General features: G+C 34.1%; 3 protein-coding genes across 3 annotated transcripts; 2 read left to right on the top strand and 1 right to left on the bottom strand.

Moving 5' to 3' along the window:
• Window positions 1–535: 535 nt before the first annotated feature.
• LOC111811940 (ubiquitin-conjugating enzyme E2 36-like) lies at window positions 536–4,093 on the bottom strand. The gene is made up of 8 exons (XM_023699017.1): window positions 3,910–4,093; window positions 3,680–3,707; window positions 3,412–3,498; window positions 2,843–2,901; window positions 1,877–1,918; window positions 1,715–1,788; window positions 1,450–1,547; window positions 536–813 (listed from the first exon to the last, which is right to left on the bottom strand). The coding sequence occupies exons 1-8, from the start codon at window positions 3,943–3,945 to the stop codon at window positions 776–778; spliced, it is 462 nt and encodes a 153-aa protein (XP_023554785.1). The 5' UTR covers window positions 3,946–4,093; the 3' UTR covers window positions 536–775.
• A 1,905-nt stretch (window positions 4,094–5,998) lies between these two features.
• On the top strand, window positions 5,999–11,170 carry LOC111811918 (protein DJ-1 homolog A). The gene is made up of 8 exons (XM_023698981.1): window positions 5,999–6,224; window positions 6,344–6,544; window positions 7,061–7,210; window positions 7,300–7,482; window positions 8,092–8,172; window positions 9,630–9,830; window positions 9,902–10,042; window positions 10,800–11,170. The coding sequence occupies exons 1-8, from the start codon at window positions 6,078–6,080 to the stop codon at window positions 11,004–11,006; spliced, it is 1,311 nt and encodes a 436-aa protein (XP_023554749.1). The 5' UTR covers window positions 5,999–6,077; the 3' UTR covers window positions 11,007–11,170.
• Window positions 11,171–12,966: 1,796 nt separating this feature from the next.
• Window positions 12,967–18,729, top strand: LOC111811925 (cold-responsive protein kinase 1-like). The gene is made up of 8 exons (XM_023698994.1): window positions 12,967–13,088; window positions 13,182–13,343; window positions 14,267–14,396; window positions 15,295–15,410; window positions 15,535–15,745; window positions 15,832–16,069; window positions 16,771–16,921; window positions 18,054–18,729. The coding sequence occupies exons 3-8, from the start codon at window positions 14,312–14,314 to the stop codon at window positions 18,441–18,443; spliced, it is 1,191 nt and encodes a 396-aa protein (XP_023554762.1). The 5' UTR covers window positions 12,967–13,088; window positions 13,182–13,343; window positions 14,267–14,311; the 3' UTR covers window positions 18,444–18,729.
• The last annotated feature ends 334 nt before the right edge of the window (window positions 18,730–19,063 follow it).

Below are 19,063 nucleotides of genomic sequence, written 5' to 3'. Positions count from 1 at the left end.
GTCANTTTTTTTTTTTTTTTTTTTTTTTTTTTTTTTTTTTTTTTTTTTTGTTAATCCACTCAATTTAATTTATTTTTTTTGTGACCAACTCTGAAATTTCGAGTTTGTTGTCCCAACTCTGATGGTTTAGATAATCCAACATGACCTAGGATCATTATAGACTCAATACCCAAACTAAAAAATTAAATTGGGTATCATACTGTTTTTTAATCTCATTAAAAAAAACAAATATCAAACATTTTACAATGTATCAATTTGAAACTAGGATTGGGTAGTGAACCCTATTTATAGGTAAGTTGGGTCAACCCGATCAACAAAATTACAATAAGTGAATAAAATTCCGACTCGTATAGTTTGAATATTCAATCCGACTCATATAGTTTGAATGGGGTGGTTTAGATCATTAAATAAAAGGTAGATAAAAGTTCGACAATTCCAAACAGATATTAGGTGAGGACTAAATCAACATTTCAAGTAATAAATGGAAGGAGAAAGGTTGTTATTCCATAGAGGTTGAGAAAGATTGAAGAAGATTGGGAGGAGATAATAGGAGAAGTTATAATAAGAATATAATCCATCTAATCATTCATCATACAAAGTATGGTGGGGGGCATACACTCCCTGCTAAAACAGACGCAATTTTAGAGATTTTTTGACACTATAAATTCCTCCAAATTTTCATTCAAATCCACACCAAATGGGTACACCATAGACATTAGATTCATGTTATTAAACCGAACAACATTAAAAAAAGGCTTCTGTAATTCCTCCCCCTTTAGGCGCCACTTGCGTATAATTGAGTCCATTCCTTTGCTGACAGAATAAGAACCAATCACAAAATGGTGTCAGCCCCTAACACTAAATCAAACCTAGTTCACTCTAAGAATATCTATATTCTTCTATTCAAAATTACCAGACAAAAATAACATTAGTCTGGAGTAACAAAATCTCATCTATATTCTTCTATTCAAAATTACCAGACAATCATAACATTAGCCAGGAGTAACAAAAGCCTAAGACAGGATGAATGATAATGTAACCCACCTGTTTTCTGGACAGTGAAGAAGATAGTTCAAACGAATCTATTATTTTCCATTATTTTCTACCTTTCATACCCATCTTTCTTTATACTTATTCACTTTGGTTCGGTAAAAAAGACACTAATAATTTCTCTAATCGTAAATTTGAATTGAATCTATGACCTAGGTGGGTCGAGATATAAACAAAATTGAAAGTTTTTTAAGATTCGAATCTCGGGTCTATGTCTTATCCAATTGACATCTTAGGCTTATATTAAAATTTATTTTACTAAGCACAATCAAATAGATAAGCTCTTATTAATAACTAATTATAAAGTTTAAAGTTTAGGTGTCGACCCACATTGATTCAACAGCCTCTACTCGTTGAAAAAGAAAAGCTCGACAAAAGCAATAAATTAGACCAACTCACCTGTTTCAACAGCCTCTGCCTCGTTCGTTTTCCAATGTTTGGCAATATTCTCGGAAAGTGGATCATCTGGGTTTGGAGCACTCAGAAGTGCTTGGATACTGTGATATATAAACCAAAGTGATATAGTTAAATTTATCATAAATTACACGGTGGTCAAATTTTCAGATCTGTATCCCTAGAGTGAATTAAATGAGTGAAAGACCATGCAATATGTTCAAAGCTAATATGCGGATGCACTGGAAAATTGCATTAAACATTATAATACCTCAAAAGTACAGTTCGTATCTGTAGAGCTGGACTCCATTTGTCTTTCAGAATGTCAAGGCATATCCTGCCAAGCTTAATTGCAGAAATTCACGCCATCAGTAACCAACTCTGCAGAATGTTGGTGAGGATGGCAATAAGAACTACGCAAGTAGACACTTACCTTATCAATATTTGGATGATAAATCTTCGTGAGAAATCGAACCTGTTCCACAAAAAATAATCACACAAAAAGAAAAATGTGAAGATCAAAAGAAAATCAGATGAAAGGGAAAAGGTGGCGGTGGAGGCACTCAAAACAGGTTAAAATATGTTCCAATAGGAGCACCTAGGTTACCTAGATACAGAATATGCAGTTATTGGACATCAAGGGGTACTAAATTAAACCCTTAAATAAGATTGTTCAATATTGATTAAAAAGTTCTTAGGATACGTCTCTTTTCTCTGTGGATCAAACTTACATTTAAAAGAATCAGCCAAACATGTTAAATTCTCAGTCTTCCAAACCAATCGGCTGATGAAGCAGGTCATAAAAAAAAACTATCCTCCCATCTCCAACCATGACGATCTCAAATACCAAAAACTTCTTCATGTAATAGCAAGATAAATTTATTCCCACATGTTCCATAGATCAAACAGAATCAAGTTGTATTGTAGACGTAAATGTCAAGATTCGTGAAACATTAAAAACTACGTGTATGCAAAATAAATTATGACGACTTGTAATTTTTGTTATATGTTCAGGGGGAAGATGCGAAATCGACAAGAAGAATAGTAATTATGGCAAATCCAATATCAAACGAAGCTTTAACAATCTCATGATCCATAAATGAAATCACAATCAAGAAGTAAGAACAAGAAAACATAAGTAGCTCAATAATTATACGAAAATTTAACAGCACATTTGGCATAAGAAGTTTTCAAATGATCCAACAATATTTGGTGCTCACCCATTAGCCCTATGATTTTTATTGGATGCATTTGCTAATAATTTTTTTCTTTTAATGAAAAGCAAAACAAAAGGTAAACATGTCTAATTATTTGAAAAGAACAACAGTGGAAGAAATGCAAGTAGGATTTGTCGAATAAGTGCTGGAAGATATCCCAGGAATGATGAATTGCAAATTACCTTGGGAGCAGCCATAGGATATTCTTCAGGCAAAAATAGTTCCAACTTGAAAACTCCTCCTGTAAAGTACATTGAATTCAGCACAAGTATATGCGAAGAACAATATAGAAACAGATTAACAACATTAAATGTGACCAAGGATAAGGAGAAAAGGAACTCAAATTGAAGGAATACATCAACATTATTGAATAAAAATCGTGGCATGATAACCAGTATGTTCTCAAGCTTTGCAGCTCAGAACAGTAGTATTCTACTGTTGCATCATGGGGCATAAAGGAAATGTTCAAGCACAAACGTATGCTGCTTAATTAATATTGTTATGAAGTCAAATACTTAACTAAACAAAATTGAGGTCTTTATGAGTAAAAGATATTCCCACAGTTGATCCTCACTGTTAACGACATGCCATTTTCATAGAGTAAACATATCAGTATCAGTAACACTTCAGCCAATCTTCACTTGAATACGTAGTTGGTTCTATAACCATCCATATTACCAACAAAGGAATAGCAAAATTTTCAAAATAATTTGACGTTCCCACAACCACAACGTAGTGTCAAGTAATTTACCTTCATAGGGTGACTGGGTCGGGCCAAGAATCATCACGTTAAAATATCGCATGTTATCTTCTGACGGCGAGGCGCTAATCCCAGGGGCTAAAATCACATTATCAGAGATCAAGATCAAATCAAAATGAACTTCAACTTCATAATTATCTGATGAATAAATCCACACCATAAAACCTAACCACACCCAATACCCAAAAAAACAAACAATTCCCAGTAACAAGATCAGGAACCGAATAACTCAAACCCTTTAAAATGATCAAAAACTCACCAGGCTCACTGAGGAGACGCTGAGTTTCCTGCGATTGATCACAAAGTAGGAAAAAATCAATCAATAACCCAGTTCTACTAACAAATACATATAAAATTCATCGAAATCCCACAAAGAAAACTTCAACCCAACAAAACGAGACCATTTCCCCAACAAACGAATAAATCAAGCCAGACAAACCGATCGGGGTGGAAAACAAGGAAGATCGCGAAGAACATCGAAGATCTTACCTTAATGATTCTTCGGGGAAGATTACTGTTCGCCATTTGAGGTCGGATTGCAGAGCTCGGGATAGGGTTTAGGAGACGAAGAAGAGAGAGACTGGAGAGGAGACGCTTTCCTCTCTCTAGATTATAAAGACTGAACGAAGTTTGAAGGTACAACTTTCTGCACACTCCAATTATTACGATCTTTCTGTCCCAATAAACGATCGGTTATATTTATAAGATTTTTTTTTTCTTACCAATCTTTTTATTTATTTTCCTTTTTTTTTTTTATAATCATTTCCTTTAGTTGATTTTAGTAAAAATAAGAAATAAAAAATAAAAAATTCAAACAAATATTTGAATATTTATTTAAAATTTTACTATTATAAAAGTCAAAATTGATTTGAAAGGTAATATATAGAATTTAAAAACTAATTTTATTATAATTAAAAAATCATACAAANTTTTTTTTTTTTTTTTTTTTTTTTTTTTTTTTTTTTTTTTTTTTTGAGATTTCGAGATTTAATTAACATTATAATTAAAAAAAAATAAGAGTATTATTAATTTGTTAAGATCGATCTCACTCTTTAAGACAACGAGCAAATATTGATTTACCCTACAACAGTAACATCGCTTCGAGTCCATCCAAAAGAGGGATGATTAGACGATTAATTAGAGGTACATAGACGTCAAAAACTAGATCGAGATAGGCTATTGCTTGTTGGTCGAGGTTGACCTTGGTTGCAAGAAACCTTGAACCCGGATACACACACGACGTGACGATGAAAATGAGGTTGACCAACTCTTCAAGTAATGCAAGGAGATCAAAATTGATTAAAGCAAAGCTCAACTAACCTTCAACTTGGACCGAACATTCCATATTTCCACAACCCTCTTCTTAGTGACAAGGTCACCTCACTCTCGTGCAAAAGATGAGGTAGAAACAACCGACACAATACAAATTCGAGGGACCTCGTACCTGTCTCACACAAACAAGGACAAGGTCCCACTATGCTCATTGACTGGAAATTTTGAAGTCAAGAATTTGTCGGTCGAAGTAGTTTGATTAAAAAGAATTACACGAATAAGATAAATTTCAAAACTAGACAATCGACTTATCAAATTAAAAAATAAATAATAAATAACAGTGCGGTTAATTAAATCACATAGTTTAATAAAATTTTAAAATATTTATTAAATATTGTGTTTAATAGATAGAAATAAAATTATAAAATTTTCAAAGCTAATTTGTATATATTTTTTTAGTTATAATTTATTTGTAACAAGGAATATTTGAATTATGAGTATAGGCGGTTTGAGTAAGCGTAGATACAACGCTAGTAATCTTATCTGTCATTGGGTGGGCCTGACCCACACCTCCATAAATAGGAGAAGAAAAGGTTTTGAACATTTTAAAAAATAATTAAAAAAAGGTTGAATTCAATTTACGACGAAAAATATTAAAAAATGTTAATTCTATTTACGACGATATATATATATATATTTTGTGATAATACAAAATTGAATTACTTTAGTTTTATACGTAAGTTTATTTTCAACGTAGTCAATTATTAACTAATTTATAGTGATTTAATATATGTAATAAAATTAATTATTGAATTTACTAATTATTAAAATTTTAAACAAATTTAACTAATTATTTATAATTTAAAAATTATATAAATTATTAAAATTGATTTCCAGTCGTATTTTGTAGTAACTAAAATTTTTATCGGAACAAACATATGCTAATTTTCCTCGCACAGAGACCTGTCAGCATCGTTCTAGCCATCGTCACTTGTTCTCACAGACATATATTGCAATTTTGGATAGAAAGACTGTAATCGGAGAACTTGAGCTGACGAAGTGTCATTCTTTCAGATTTCATGTTCTAGCCGCTAACAGTAGTATTCCCAATTTAAATCCTTATCAAATGGCGTGATAAAATATATTACTAGTAATTTGAATGTATTACTTTATAAATAATATACCCTAATTAAAAACAATATTCTGTTATTTGAATAGGGGATCGGATGACGTGGCGGAACCACAGCGAACGTGATCCCCTACAACGAAAACTTGATAATTCATCGAATCATTTCCGCCATAGCCAAAGCTCGAGCTCAAGCACGGATGCGTCTTAAGACGACTGAGACCTACTGTAAATTACCCGTTCTGCCCTCCTAGTACACATGGCAATTTCACGTTTAGTACTAGGACCTTTCTCGCCTCTTCTACGCTTCTCTCTCACACCAACCAAGCTCACTCCTCAACTACATTCTCGCAGATACCGCTTCTTCTCCATCCGTGCTGCTATGGCGTCTTCACCTGCTCGCAAGGTCTTATCATGTCTGCCGAATTGGAATATCTTCTTCTCATAGAGATTTCCTTTTCTTTGTGTTGTTTCATTTTTGTCAATTTTGTTTCTGTTTGCAATTTTTTGTTGTTGGATGTTTAGGTTTTGGTTCCGGTTGCGAACGGCACCGAGCCGCTCGAGGCAGTCATCACCATTGACGTTCTTCGACGTGCTGGAGCTGATGTTACCGTCGCTTCCGTGGAGAATCATCTTCGTGTTGATGCAGCTCATCAGATTAAGATTGTTGCTGATTCTCTCATTTCTGATTGCGAGGACACTGTTTTCGATCTCGTCGCACTTCCTGTATGAATTTCTCTCCTCCTTTTTAATTTGTTGCTGTATGTTGGCTAGGTATTGCGTTTTTAATATTTTAACGTTTGGTTTGGAGAGATGCCGCGCTTTTTTGTTTTCGAGAATTTGTTGATTGAAGGTTGATCGGCGACGAGGGTTTCTGTTTCCTATGGAGTCCGATTTCTTTCATTTCGAATCTCCTAGTAATGATATCTTGACTTGATTTTAACAAAAGTTCTCGGTATGGGGGCACCACTCTCACCATTGCATATAGTAACCAAATCTGGAGTTGAGCAGTTGATTTATGTGGTTTATATCCATCATTTTGGGTCATATTTGATAATAATCGATAGCTGTATTTTGCGTTGCCATATTGATTGTATGACTCATTTGCTTTGAAACTTCAAGCCCAATGGTGCTACCATTATGATGTACTTGGTTTTTCAGAGTCCTATATGCCCCTTTTCATTGGACTAGGTTTCACTGTTTGTTTTATTGAAGCATAATTTCTGCTTTCTCGTTCTCTAGGGAGGTATGCCAGGTGCTACCAATTTTAGAGACTGTGCAGTTTTGGAGAACATAGTGAAGAAGCAAGCTGCAGATGGTCGACTTTATGCTGCAATCTGTGCTTCACCGGCAGTGGTGCTTGGCTCATGGGGTTTGCTGAAGGGGTTGAAAGTAAGCTGGCTGATATTTTTCTCGAGATTCAAGTCTTGTTTTGATTTATGATGAATTGCTTGCTCAATTTTAAATCTTGTCCTTGAAAGGCCACATGCTATCCATCATTTATGGAGCAACTTGGAACTACTGCAACTGCTGTTGAATCCCGAGTACAGATTGATGGCCAAGTAGTGACAAGTCGTGGGCCTGGTACTACCTTGGAGTTTGCTGTTGCGCTGGTTGAGCAGTTGTATGGGAAAGAGAAGGCTGAAGAAGTTTCTGCACCTTTGGTACAGTGTTTTTCTTCTACATTTTTCGTACACTTGGCTGCTCACACACGCGTATATTTATTCTAAATAGATGAGATTAAAACATACATCTATAATTGCTAGATGAAAATAGGCAGAGCGCAATTGAGCAATTACTGTGATGGAAAAGAGAACAACAGAGATGAGAAGAGTGGGGTTGGTCATTCATGCGAGAGTATTGAATTGAAAAAGTAAAAAAAGAATGGAATTTAGAAAAACCCCTAGTGAAAGTAGCTAATTGGCTTGAAGATGGTCCCCTTGCCTGCTTATGTTTTTACGATAATGAGGATTTCTTGAAAGGATTTTACCTATCATCGATGGTTTTGATATGAATGCCTTCATCTGTGGGTGACCTCTATTCAAAGAACAAGGTACATAAATGAAGGAAATTGAATTTAAAGAAAATAAGATACTGCTTCTCCCAAAAAAAGGGTACTGGGAACATTTACTACTTTTTACTTCTATTTCCTTTTCATCACTTTTAGATATTTGTCAATTGGCAGAGTGACTAATGCTTGTATTTTCTTGTCAAAGATCCTTCTTTGATGCAACGTTTGCTTATCCATATGCACTCTTTTAATGTCTCATCAGTTGTTGCGTTCCAACCATGGTCATGAATATACTATTGCTGAGTATAATCAAGAGAAGTGGACATTTGGTGATGGCCCAAGGGTAAGGTTTATGTCTTCTACTCATTTACAATAGTTGCAACCACTGTAACTTGTTTCTATTATGCATCAAACAGTAGTCCCTTCTGCTTTCTGACAGGGAAAAAGTGCTTCAATTATACGAGTTATTTCTTGACATGTTTAGAATATGTTGTCTAAATCTATTTCAATATCCATCAACGTACATCTGTATGTATATCTGATTGGAGGTGTTGGATACTAAGTCTACTGGTCTAGTACAGAGATAGTCATGAAATAGTTTCTGATTAACGTAGCCTCTGGATTTTTTTTTCCCCTTACGTTTTGAGGTTGAAATGCGTAAGCCTCAACTGAAGCTCCAACACCTCTGCAAATTCCTAGTTGTGGTGGCTTTTGGCGGTGGTAGTGCATTATTTAATGAGTTCAACCTTCTTTTCTTTTGTTTATTATTTATTGCACCGTTTTCTTTTCAGTTTTTTTCTTTCTTTTTTGTCTTTTCTGTGATGCCAGACCACTACCTTCGCCTTTTCAATCTACCCTTTTACTACTGTTTGTGGTTTGATTTTTTATTTTTTATTTTTTTTAAACTTTTTTTTTAAGGAGTACAAGTTTCTTGATTTTGTGAAATATTTTTTTTTCTAACTTCTAATTAAAAAGAATCAATGTGTTTTTTTCAGTATTTTTTTTCTAACTTTTTAAAGTGTTCTCTCTTTCTCTCTCTCTCTCTCTCTTTTTTTTAAATATTTCTCTAGTTTTTTAGATATCATGTTTGGTTCCAATTAAATAAATGATGTATTTTAAACTTTTATATGAATATTGCAATATTTGGAACATAATATTTTATGTTTTTACACTGTTTATTTATTTTTTCTATTTAAAATGAGGGTTACACCTCATAATGCCTAAGAGTTTACGCCTCACCTCATTTTGTGCCTTAATCCTCTTAAAACATTGTTAGGCAGTTGTAAGGAACACAATTACCTGTGGAATGGATTTATTTGATGATGTCCTTACACCTTTATATTTCCCGAGACCTTCGAAGGAGTTGGAAAGTAACATGCTTTGGCTGGAAATTGAGTACAAGTCTAGATTTAGAAACCAGATTGATGCGTGAAGAAATTTAAATCTTTTGCACTGCAAAAAATGTTGTATCTACACAAAGTTCAATACCTTTGTTAAGACAAGGATACCAATTACTATTTAGAAACTATAGTGTTCAATAGTTAAAAATAGTTACAATCATGGGGACATTTTCAACGTTCTTGAGGTACTCTCATATATCAAGCTATATGAAGAATTATAAATTTTTTATTTGCTATTAGTTAAATAATTTAATCTAAACAACGTTGGTGTTCATTTTTAATTTTATTCCAGAGATAGTACTATCACCAAACAATTATTCCAACTAAATGGTAGTCTTGTTTTAATTTGAAATTGGAATTACTAAGTGTATAGTGGGTAATATTCATACTTTGCTTTCAGATTCTCGTACCTATAGCTAATGGCACTGAGGAAATGGAGGCTGTTATGATCATTGACATTCTTCGACGAGCAAAAGGGAAAGTGGTGGTGGCTTCTGTTGAGGACAAACTAGAGATTCTTGCTTCTCGAAAAGTTAAACTGGAGGCAGATTTACTTCTCGATGAGGCTGCTGAACAGTCATACGACCTAATAGTTTTGCCTGTGAGTTTGAATTCTTTGGATTGTATGTATTATTGATTAATTTGAACTAAATTTGACCTGCATATTTGCAGGGAGGGCTTGGTGGCGCCGAAGCATTTGCAAAATCTGAAAAACTGATTAATCTACTGAAGAACCAGAGAGAATCAAACAAACCCTACGGAGCAATATGTGCATCCCCAGCTCTGGTCTTAGAACCCCATGGTTTGTTGAAGGTATTAACTTACCATATTTTCTATTACTTTCATCTCCTGATTACGGCCCTATACACTAAGATCACTCCGTAAGGGAAAGTTATAAATCTCATACAGCATTATTTTCGCTGAACCAGAGTGTATCTCTTGTAACTAATCAGTCATTAGTTTCATGTTACTCCAACAAAGGCGAGCTTTCATATAAATTTTGCGTCTCTTTCATATACATTGTGCATATCTATTAGCAGGCTAAGTAGATTGCATTGTAAGATTTTCAAAATGAGAGATTGGGGTTCAATCCATGGTGGATACCTGTTTAGGATTTTAAATCCTACGTGTTTCTTTAGCAACTAAATATGGTAGTGTTAGTCGGTTATTCGCAAGATTAGTTGAAATTGTCACAAACTAGTCTAGACACTCGTAGATATTCAAAGAAAAAAAAAGACACTGAAACAATTTGCAGTATTCCTCATACGATCTTGAACTTTTGTACATTTGACATATTGACAATATTGATTAAAGTTCTCTCGACAACTTCATCTATGATATTGGTTATCTCAAATTTTTTGACTCCCTGAAATCCATAATTCATTCTTGGTCCCTAATTTCTGACCTCGGAAATGAAGCATGCAAGGAGTTGAATATTTCAATGGACTTTTTTCTTGTCCCGTATGATTTCATGCTCATTACCATTTAAGAACTTTAACAAGAACCAGTTTTTACTTTTCATTCATTTATAGTACGGTTTTAATATAAAATGAGCTTGCTACCATTTCAGGATAAAAAAGCCACTGCTTTTCCTGCATTGTGCGACAAACTGTCCGACAAAAGCGAAATCGAAAACAGGGTGGTAGTTGACGGAAACCTGATTACAAGCAGGGGACCTGGAACTACGATGGAGTTTTCTTTGGCAATCGTGGAGAAGCTGTTTTGTAGGGACATAGCAGTCCGGCTGGGAAAAACAATGGTCTTCATCAGTGAATAAATGTCATTCGAGCATTCTCACTGTGAGTGTTTCGTTATCTTAGCTACTATGAATGGAATGACTTGTATGAACTGGAGAGTTGGATACTCATTTGAACGTGTGAATCCACTTCGAAATTTTGTATAGATGTTTGTTGAATAATAAACTGAGTTACTGAAATGCAAGGTCTTAACTTGAGGTTTTCTTTTTTAATCCATGTTTTTGGAATCCATATTGGAGGAATAATTATGGATCGTTAACCCCGGTTGGTGCGACTTAACTCTCATGGGTTGGCCGAATTGTCGACTAGTGTTGTGTAAATAACAAATGACTAGTCTCAGAATTGAGTTCAATTCATGGTAGTTACTTATCTAGAATTTAACACCTTACGAGTTAGGTTGGAGGTTGGACATGAAATATAGTAGAGCTAAATAGTTGTCCCTTTAAAACAGTTGAGATTTGCACAAACTAGTTTAAATACTCACACACACACGTATATAAGTCCTTGCACGTGCAGCATCTGAAGCTTGAGTAACACAAGAGTTTTATTAAATAATATGAACTATTTTTGATAGACGACATCGAGGCGAAAAGACGACATAGCCCTATTTATTAGCTCGTGTTATTTTCAGGCTGATATCAAACCCTCAGAAGAAGTAATTTAGTTTTTTTTTTTTAGTCATTTTTCCTTTAAACTTTATTTTCCCTATAAATGTTTGGATTCTAAGACAGACCTTCGACCATCTACCAAGACGTGGAAGTCTTTTTCTTTCGGTCTCATGCTTCTCTGAAAGCGCAGCACCGACCCTACCACTAAACCCTGAACTCTAAATTCTAATCCCGCTGCCCCTATTTTTTCCATTTGAGTAAATAAAGGTTTCAACGATGCCTTCGAAACGTCCAAATGTTGAAAACTCTCGTTTTCATTTGCCGTTAAAAGTTCAGATAGTTTTAGGCATTTAGTTACTTTTAAAACTGGTCCATGATATTTAATATTTTTTAAAAAAATGATACTTAATTCCTTTTGAGATTTTATGCTTCAATAATTTTAGTATTGTAATTTTTTTTGTTGCAAGAATATGAATATATATTTTTTTAACCATAAGTCAAATTAATGTATTATTATTATTATTTTTTGTAATTTAGTCTTTTGTAAAAAAGAAAAAAAAAAAAAAAAACAGAATTTTCCGTGTAACATTGAAGCCACCATTCTCTTATATTTAAATATGGTGGGCCCACCACTACCCATTTTTAAAAACTTATAGGAAAAATAAATTAATGGATGCAATCATGATAAACTCTTATCAGTATGGCATATGCATGCCATACCTCACATAAAGTCAATAATAATAAATAAATAAATAAAATAAAATAAAAACAAATGGTTAAAGAAAAAATTAATAAAATAAATAAATAAATAAAATAAAAACAAATTGTTAAAGAAAAAATTAATGAATTTATTGTGTGAACTTTTTTTAATATTTTTATTTATGTATCTTTATTTAGCATGCCCGTGAAATTAATTTTGGCATGATTAGAGATGATGGGCTAGCACTCTATTAATAATTCGTAAGAATATAAATATTTTTTTAAAAATAAGTAAAATTAATGTATTTTTTTTTTATAATGCAGTCTTTTGTAAAAAATGTAATAATAAATAATTTATAATGTAATAAGTAAAATTAATGTATTACCGTCTTAATAATATTTGATTATTGTATTTTAAATTTTATTGTACTTTTAATTGGTCAATTTTGTCATCCTATTGAAAATTTATTTATTATTATTTTTAATATTTATTTATTTTATCTCAATAAATTTTGGAAGCAGGTTTACATTATGATTATCGTAAATTATTTTTGGATTTGAAAATTATTTTATTATTATTTAACGATAAAAAAGAACTTTAAAAAACTAATTACCACGTGGAACTATAAAAACTGGTATTTCAACGAATAATAAATTACAAGCTTGTGAAAGTTGAACGCCAAGTACTTTGTTGGCGAACGCAAGAGCGGCGTAGAGGTAGAATCTTTTATCCCGGTTCTTTCAAATCGACTTTTCATCTCAGGATCGAGGAATTCCACGCGCAAATTCTGAAATGTAAACTCTCTCTCTCTCTTTCATTCCGCGATTCTTGTTGCATTTCACTGAAAACTTGGCGAAAATCTTTATCTGTTTGTTGATTGAATGCAGTTGGACTCTGTTCGTGTTACTGTTTGCTTCTTTTCGCATTTGGCCGGCTGAGAAAACCACGAGTAAACAAGTGTCTGTCGTTATCTTGCTTTCCACTACAGGGGAGGAAGTTTCTTCAAGCTTTCATCAGGTCAGAACTGTCGGAGACTTGTTGTGGTCAAGGTAGGTTGAGTTGCCGAAGTTTACATTTCGCTTGGATCAGAATGGAGTTGGAATTAACGTAGTTCTGAATGATTTTCCAGATCTTGTTCTTTTTTGGCGGTTTTGGTTCGTTGCTAGTCTGAATTCTCAATGTTAAGTGTTATTGATTATGTAGCCTAAGCAGCATCAAATTTAGCTTAATTTTGCTAGAAAATTGTTTTAGCTCTAGAGGCTTGTTAAATTCGTGCTTACCGAGAAATATCTGGTGCCTGATTTGAGTACTCTATGCTGAGAGAGCTATTATTTCTCAGTTCATCCTGATGGAATTATAGAAAGCATAGAAGTGTTCATGGCTTCTATTCTAGTTCTAATTACTTCGTTAGGATCGACGAGGAACTCATCTTGGCGTTGAGATCATTTCATGGAATCTTCAATTGAATGTTATCATGTATTTTTTAAATTGTATGCTCGTCCAGTAACACGATATCTTGAAATTATGATTTATGTCAATCCCCAGATTACAATGCTTTTATTTCGCTTCTCTCTTACTGAGATCTATAAAGATTGTCGTAGTGGCTATAATATAAGGGACAATGTTGTCTTTAACTGTTTATTTATCTTAATTCTCTGTATTGCCTGTTTAGATATGTTTAAACACATCTGATTATATCGAGTGGGTCCATAGGTGGGACCATTAGTATGTTTCAGAATATTCATCTGTTTTGAGGTTGGATTTTTACCATTAATAAACCAGCTTCACGTATTCTTTCTTGTTAAAGATGCAGACTTTAGATTCAGTAATGGCATTCATTTATTTTGATGTCAAACGGCCATCAGATTCATCTATTGTCCTTCTGTTTATGGGATAATTCGAGAGGAGACTTGAGTGCTTGACAAACTCATACTATGGGTTTATGTCTAAATTTCTTTTTTCCTAATGGCAGAGATTTGATTCGTTGGATCAGAAATTGAACAATACAGAGGGTGTGATGACTTGTTTCTGTTTTTGTTCAAGAAGAAACAGAGATTCGTTGACTTCCCATACAGCAGCTGCAGAAGCAGCAGCAATCGAAGGTATGTTGGTTGAGCTTGAAGTAGCACACGTGATCTTGCAATAATTTATTCACATATGATGGTGATTATATGAGATACTTTGTTGGAACCTTGGAATTATACTTGTACCACAGCATGATGAACATTAGTCATTGTTTAGATGAATAGGTCTACACCGATGAAGGGGTCCAATCCATCAGAAATCAGTGGCTTTCTTCTACATAATATTGAGATTATTCTTTAAATTTTTTGGTGTAAACTTGCTTGAGGTGCAATATAGATCATCCTAATTGGATGCTTAAAATAATATTTCAAATCTTCAATTACTAAGTAAAGAAAGGTCTGTTGATAGAAAAGGGTGTGATCGTCTAAGTCCTAGATTATAAAAAGAAAAAGAGAGAAAGAAGACATATTGTCTTCTTTTAATTCCTCTTTCTCTCTTCCCTTAGGTGGCAATGTTTGTCTAAGATGGTACGAGGGTTCAATTTCTGATTGTTTAGTAGAAGGAACTCTTCTAGGAACATTCTGCAGTGAACTTCCTACCCACATTGATTTTTCTTTTCTCTCCTTCTATAATAAGAGACAATTTCATTAAGGTTTGGTGGTTTGAAATTTACCAAAGGGATATGTCATCCACAGTACTTATAAAAGACCTTCTCAATTTACAATGAGGGAGGTGTGACTACATGAAGCAAAAGTATTAGACAATTTAGATTAAGATATAGCATAGTAAAAATCATTGTCGAAGAGCTTTGTAAAAATCTTCGTCTTCTCCCTTAGTGCTCTGGTATTATCGTGTAGCACTAATAAATCATCAAAATTATTTACCTTTTCTGAGCACTGAGACTTTTCTAGACCCATTTGCTATGAATTTTTTAAATGATGTTGTTAAGCTCTATAATAGGTTGATTTGATACAGAGATTTCAAAAATTCCGAACGTTCGCTTGTACTCTTACGAAGAACTTAGAAAAGCAACTGAAAATTTCAGATTTGAAAACAAACTTGGACAGGGAGGCTTTGGATCTGTTTACAAGGTATGGCTGAAGGAGCTTCCTGTTGTATCTTGATGATAACTATGATGATAACTAATGTCCAAACGTTGTTTCTTCATCCCTCCTAGCACTGAATTCTGTTTTGCAAACTATTTCACTTAAGCAGGGAAGGCTCAGAAATGGAACTCTTGCTGCCATAAAGGTACTATCCATGGACTCAAGCCAAGGAACACGGGAGTTTTTGGCAGAAATCAATGTGATTACGGTTATAAACCATGATAACCTGGTTAAGTTGCATGGTTGTTGTGTGGAAGGGCAGCACCGGATTTTGGTCTATCCTTACCTGGAAAATGGCAGCCTTGATAAGATGCTTTTTGGTGATTATATATCCTGTTCTGTTTTAGTTTCTCAGTTCTGTAGTTTTCCTATAAACAACTTAATCTAATAGACCCTCTTATGATAGGTAGAGGACGAGGAAATACCCAATTCAATTGGCAAACGAGGTGTAAAATATGCATTGGCATTGCACAGGGGCTCACGTTCCTTCATGAGGAAGTTCAGCCCCATGTTGTTCACAGGGACATCAAAGCAAGCAATATCCTGCTTGATAAGGACTTAACTGCAAAAATTTCTGATTTTGGTCTTGCTAGATTACTCCCGTCTCACATGACCCACGTCAGTACATGTATTGCCGGGACAGAGTAAGTTGTGCTTCTGAGAAAACTATAGGGCTAAATCCTCTGAAAATGATATGTACTCACCGTATGTTATCTAATATCTTTTTAAGCTTGCTGATGGCTGTTTCTGTTTGGAGTCCTCATGTATTCTATTCTGTGACTTCTCTCAGTTGCATTAAGTTCTTTTTATGTCTGGATGCTATCTCTCCTGTTTGGATTTTAGACATCCATACGAGATGGTCTGCCATTGACATCTTGTATGTTTGTAGAAGTTCCTACTTTTGGTCATACAAATTTTTCTGCTCTAATTGGAACAAGCAATGATGGTAAAAGGTGATGCTGGCAAATTGTATGTCCTATGCTAACTCGTGATGTTCTTTTAGATGGTCTATATTCTCTTAGGAGTCGGGACTATTGCTCCTTCTTTTTCCTTTTTAATATCCAAATTATTTTTACCCTTACTCTTCCAGCGAGTTCAAATTAGAAGCAATTGTCTTACCTTACGATATTCATATTATTGTTACTCAGCCAGGTATGCAATGTCCTGACGGGCCTCTTGCATATCCAAGAGACCTTCTGGTACCACCGGCCTTAGTCTTTGTGGTTTACTTACTACATGTTCTGCCAAGCGGACTCTTATTCTTGAGTCTTGCAATCTCCCCTTGCAAATTTACCATTTTTACTTTCCTTCATAAACTAACTCTGCTGCTGTATTGTTTATGAAGAGGTTATCTTGCACCTGAATATGCCATCCGGGGGCAAGCGACAAGAAGAACAGATATTTATAGTTTTGGTGTCTTACTCTTGGAGATTGTATGTGGGAGGTACAACATAAACAAACGGTTGCCTGCTGAGGAACCATATCTTCTAGAAATGGTATGCATTAGTTGCTGTTTTAGATGTCAGAAAATAAAAGGTGGGGGATGGGATGTAGTTGGGGTTATTTGTTGACTTTGCAACTGAAATGAAAGACTTCATAACTAGGCATTCCTTGTAATTGATAACAAAATTATTTTATAAACATGTGCACTAAATTAGCTAGGACGAGCATCAAAACCTATAGCCAACTGGACTGTATTGATGTTATACTATGGTTTGTTTAACTTCTAGATTCCTACCATGTTTTTCTAAGATGAACATACTAATGCTTGTCTAACCGCCCTAAGAATCCAAAACTTTGAGTACAGTATTTAGCTATGCTTTTGAGTGCTGCATTATAGTTTCTGACATGTCGTCCAATATTTATTCAACATTTAAGTTAAACATGTTCTTTTTCTGGAATCGGATGTAATATTAAACTAAGACTACATTCAAGACAATAATGAAATTATAACTGAAACATACTACAAAAGCTTTGCATTGCATTTTGAAATGAATTTCTAGAAAGTTCTAAGTTATCATCGACATTGCTATTATGCCATGAGTTCCAGGATCATGCCCATTGTATATTACATAAATTTTAATGTTTTTATCAAGATTGATAGGTGCCCATTCAGTAGTCAGACTTCTGCTTCTAGTTCTCTTTCCTCAGGCCTCAAGGTCTGTGTTTCCTTTTGTTTATTTTTATCGCTTCAGGCTTCTGCTTGTGCATACACGTCACATCAGATTCTTTTACACATGATATACTATGCAATGTGAAGATGTGAGTTGTTAATGAAAACTTGAAAAAGATCGTTAACTTCATATTAAGGTTAAGGAAGAGTAAGTGAAGCTAGTTGGAGATTTGCTCTAATATCACTGTCTTCTGTCTTCCAAATGAATGTAATTCATTTTATATGTGAAATGATTAATGATTTGTAAGTATGCAAGGATGAAATTGATACTTTAAATATTTTCTCTGTATGCACGACTTGATTTGGTTTTCAATTCAAATTCCTTAACGTGTTTGTTGGAGATCAGGGGAAAATATGAAGCATCCATTTGGATAGGACCTGCATCCTTTTTGTGATAAACTGTGAAGTTTCCTTAATGATTTGGTAATTCTAACAAAGAGATGTAAATGCTACAGGTGTGGAAGCATCATGAGACAGGGCAATTGCTGGAATTGGTAGACATATCATTACATGGAGACTTTGAGGCTGAAGAGGCTTGCAGATATTTAAAAGTTGGTCTTCTTTGCACTCAAGATATGCCAACGCTCCGGCCATCTATGTCAACCGTCGTCAAGATGCTAACGGGTGACATTGATATAACTGATCAAACAATATCTAGACCTGGAATGCTTTCAGAGTTCATGCTTCGAAAAGATGTACTAGGCAAGAAAGCCGAGCCCAATTCGAAGCTTACATCGACGACTGAAGACTCGGGAAAGCAAAGTGAATCAACTTCATCGTCAGGGTTCATGGACACCTCGTACGGTACCATAACCTTCACTTCGATATTTGATCGTAGTAACTGAGTTGGAAATTATTTTTTTGGTGATGAGCCTTCTAACTAAAAGGAGGCACATATATATGTTTGTTCTATCATGAGTATACATCTATTCTGCTTCAATACTTTTTCCACCCTGTTTGTAACTGTGCAGTCCTGTTGTAGGAGTTCTTAGTCATGAAATTTCATTGAGAAAATACATTGTTGCTACATTTCTTGTTCAAGAATATTCGTATCGCACGGCATGTCGTTGGGTACTCGAGGTGTATATTGACAATTCTTTGAATCTTTGATCCTGTTGGCATGGAAGGAAATTCATACCTTCTCGTGTTTTCATGTTATTATCATGTTGATAGATTTGCATACAATAGATTTGCAAAAACAACTAAAGTTTTACCAAAAAACAGAAACAATATTTATTTTTCAAGTTGTATGGAAAAATGAGGAATTTGTCATTATTGGGTTAAATTCTATTTTAATTTATACCAAAATTATTTAACAAAATATCCAACATTATTTGGAAATTAAACTCACAATTTAGGCGATTTTAAACCAATTTATAATATTATATTTTATTAAATATTTTAGTATTAAAAAGTATTAATATGAAATGCTAAAATAATTTACCAACTTTTGCAAGGCTAATCA

Source organism: Cucurbita pepo, chromosome LG01 (genome assembly GCF_002806865.2).
Source record: "Cucurbita pepo subsp. pepo cultivar mu-cu-16 chromosome LG01, ASM280686v2, whole genome shotgun sequence".
In the NCBI taxonomy this organism is placed as follows: domain Eukaryota; kingdom Viridiplantae; phylum Streptophyta; class Magnoliopsida; order Cucurbitales; family Cucurbitaceae; genus Cucurbita; species Cucurbita pepo.
The sequence above is the reverse complement of the archived record's forward strand: the minus strand, read 5'-3'. Positions and strand labels throughout refer to the sequence as shown.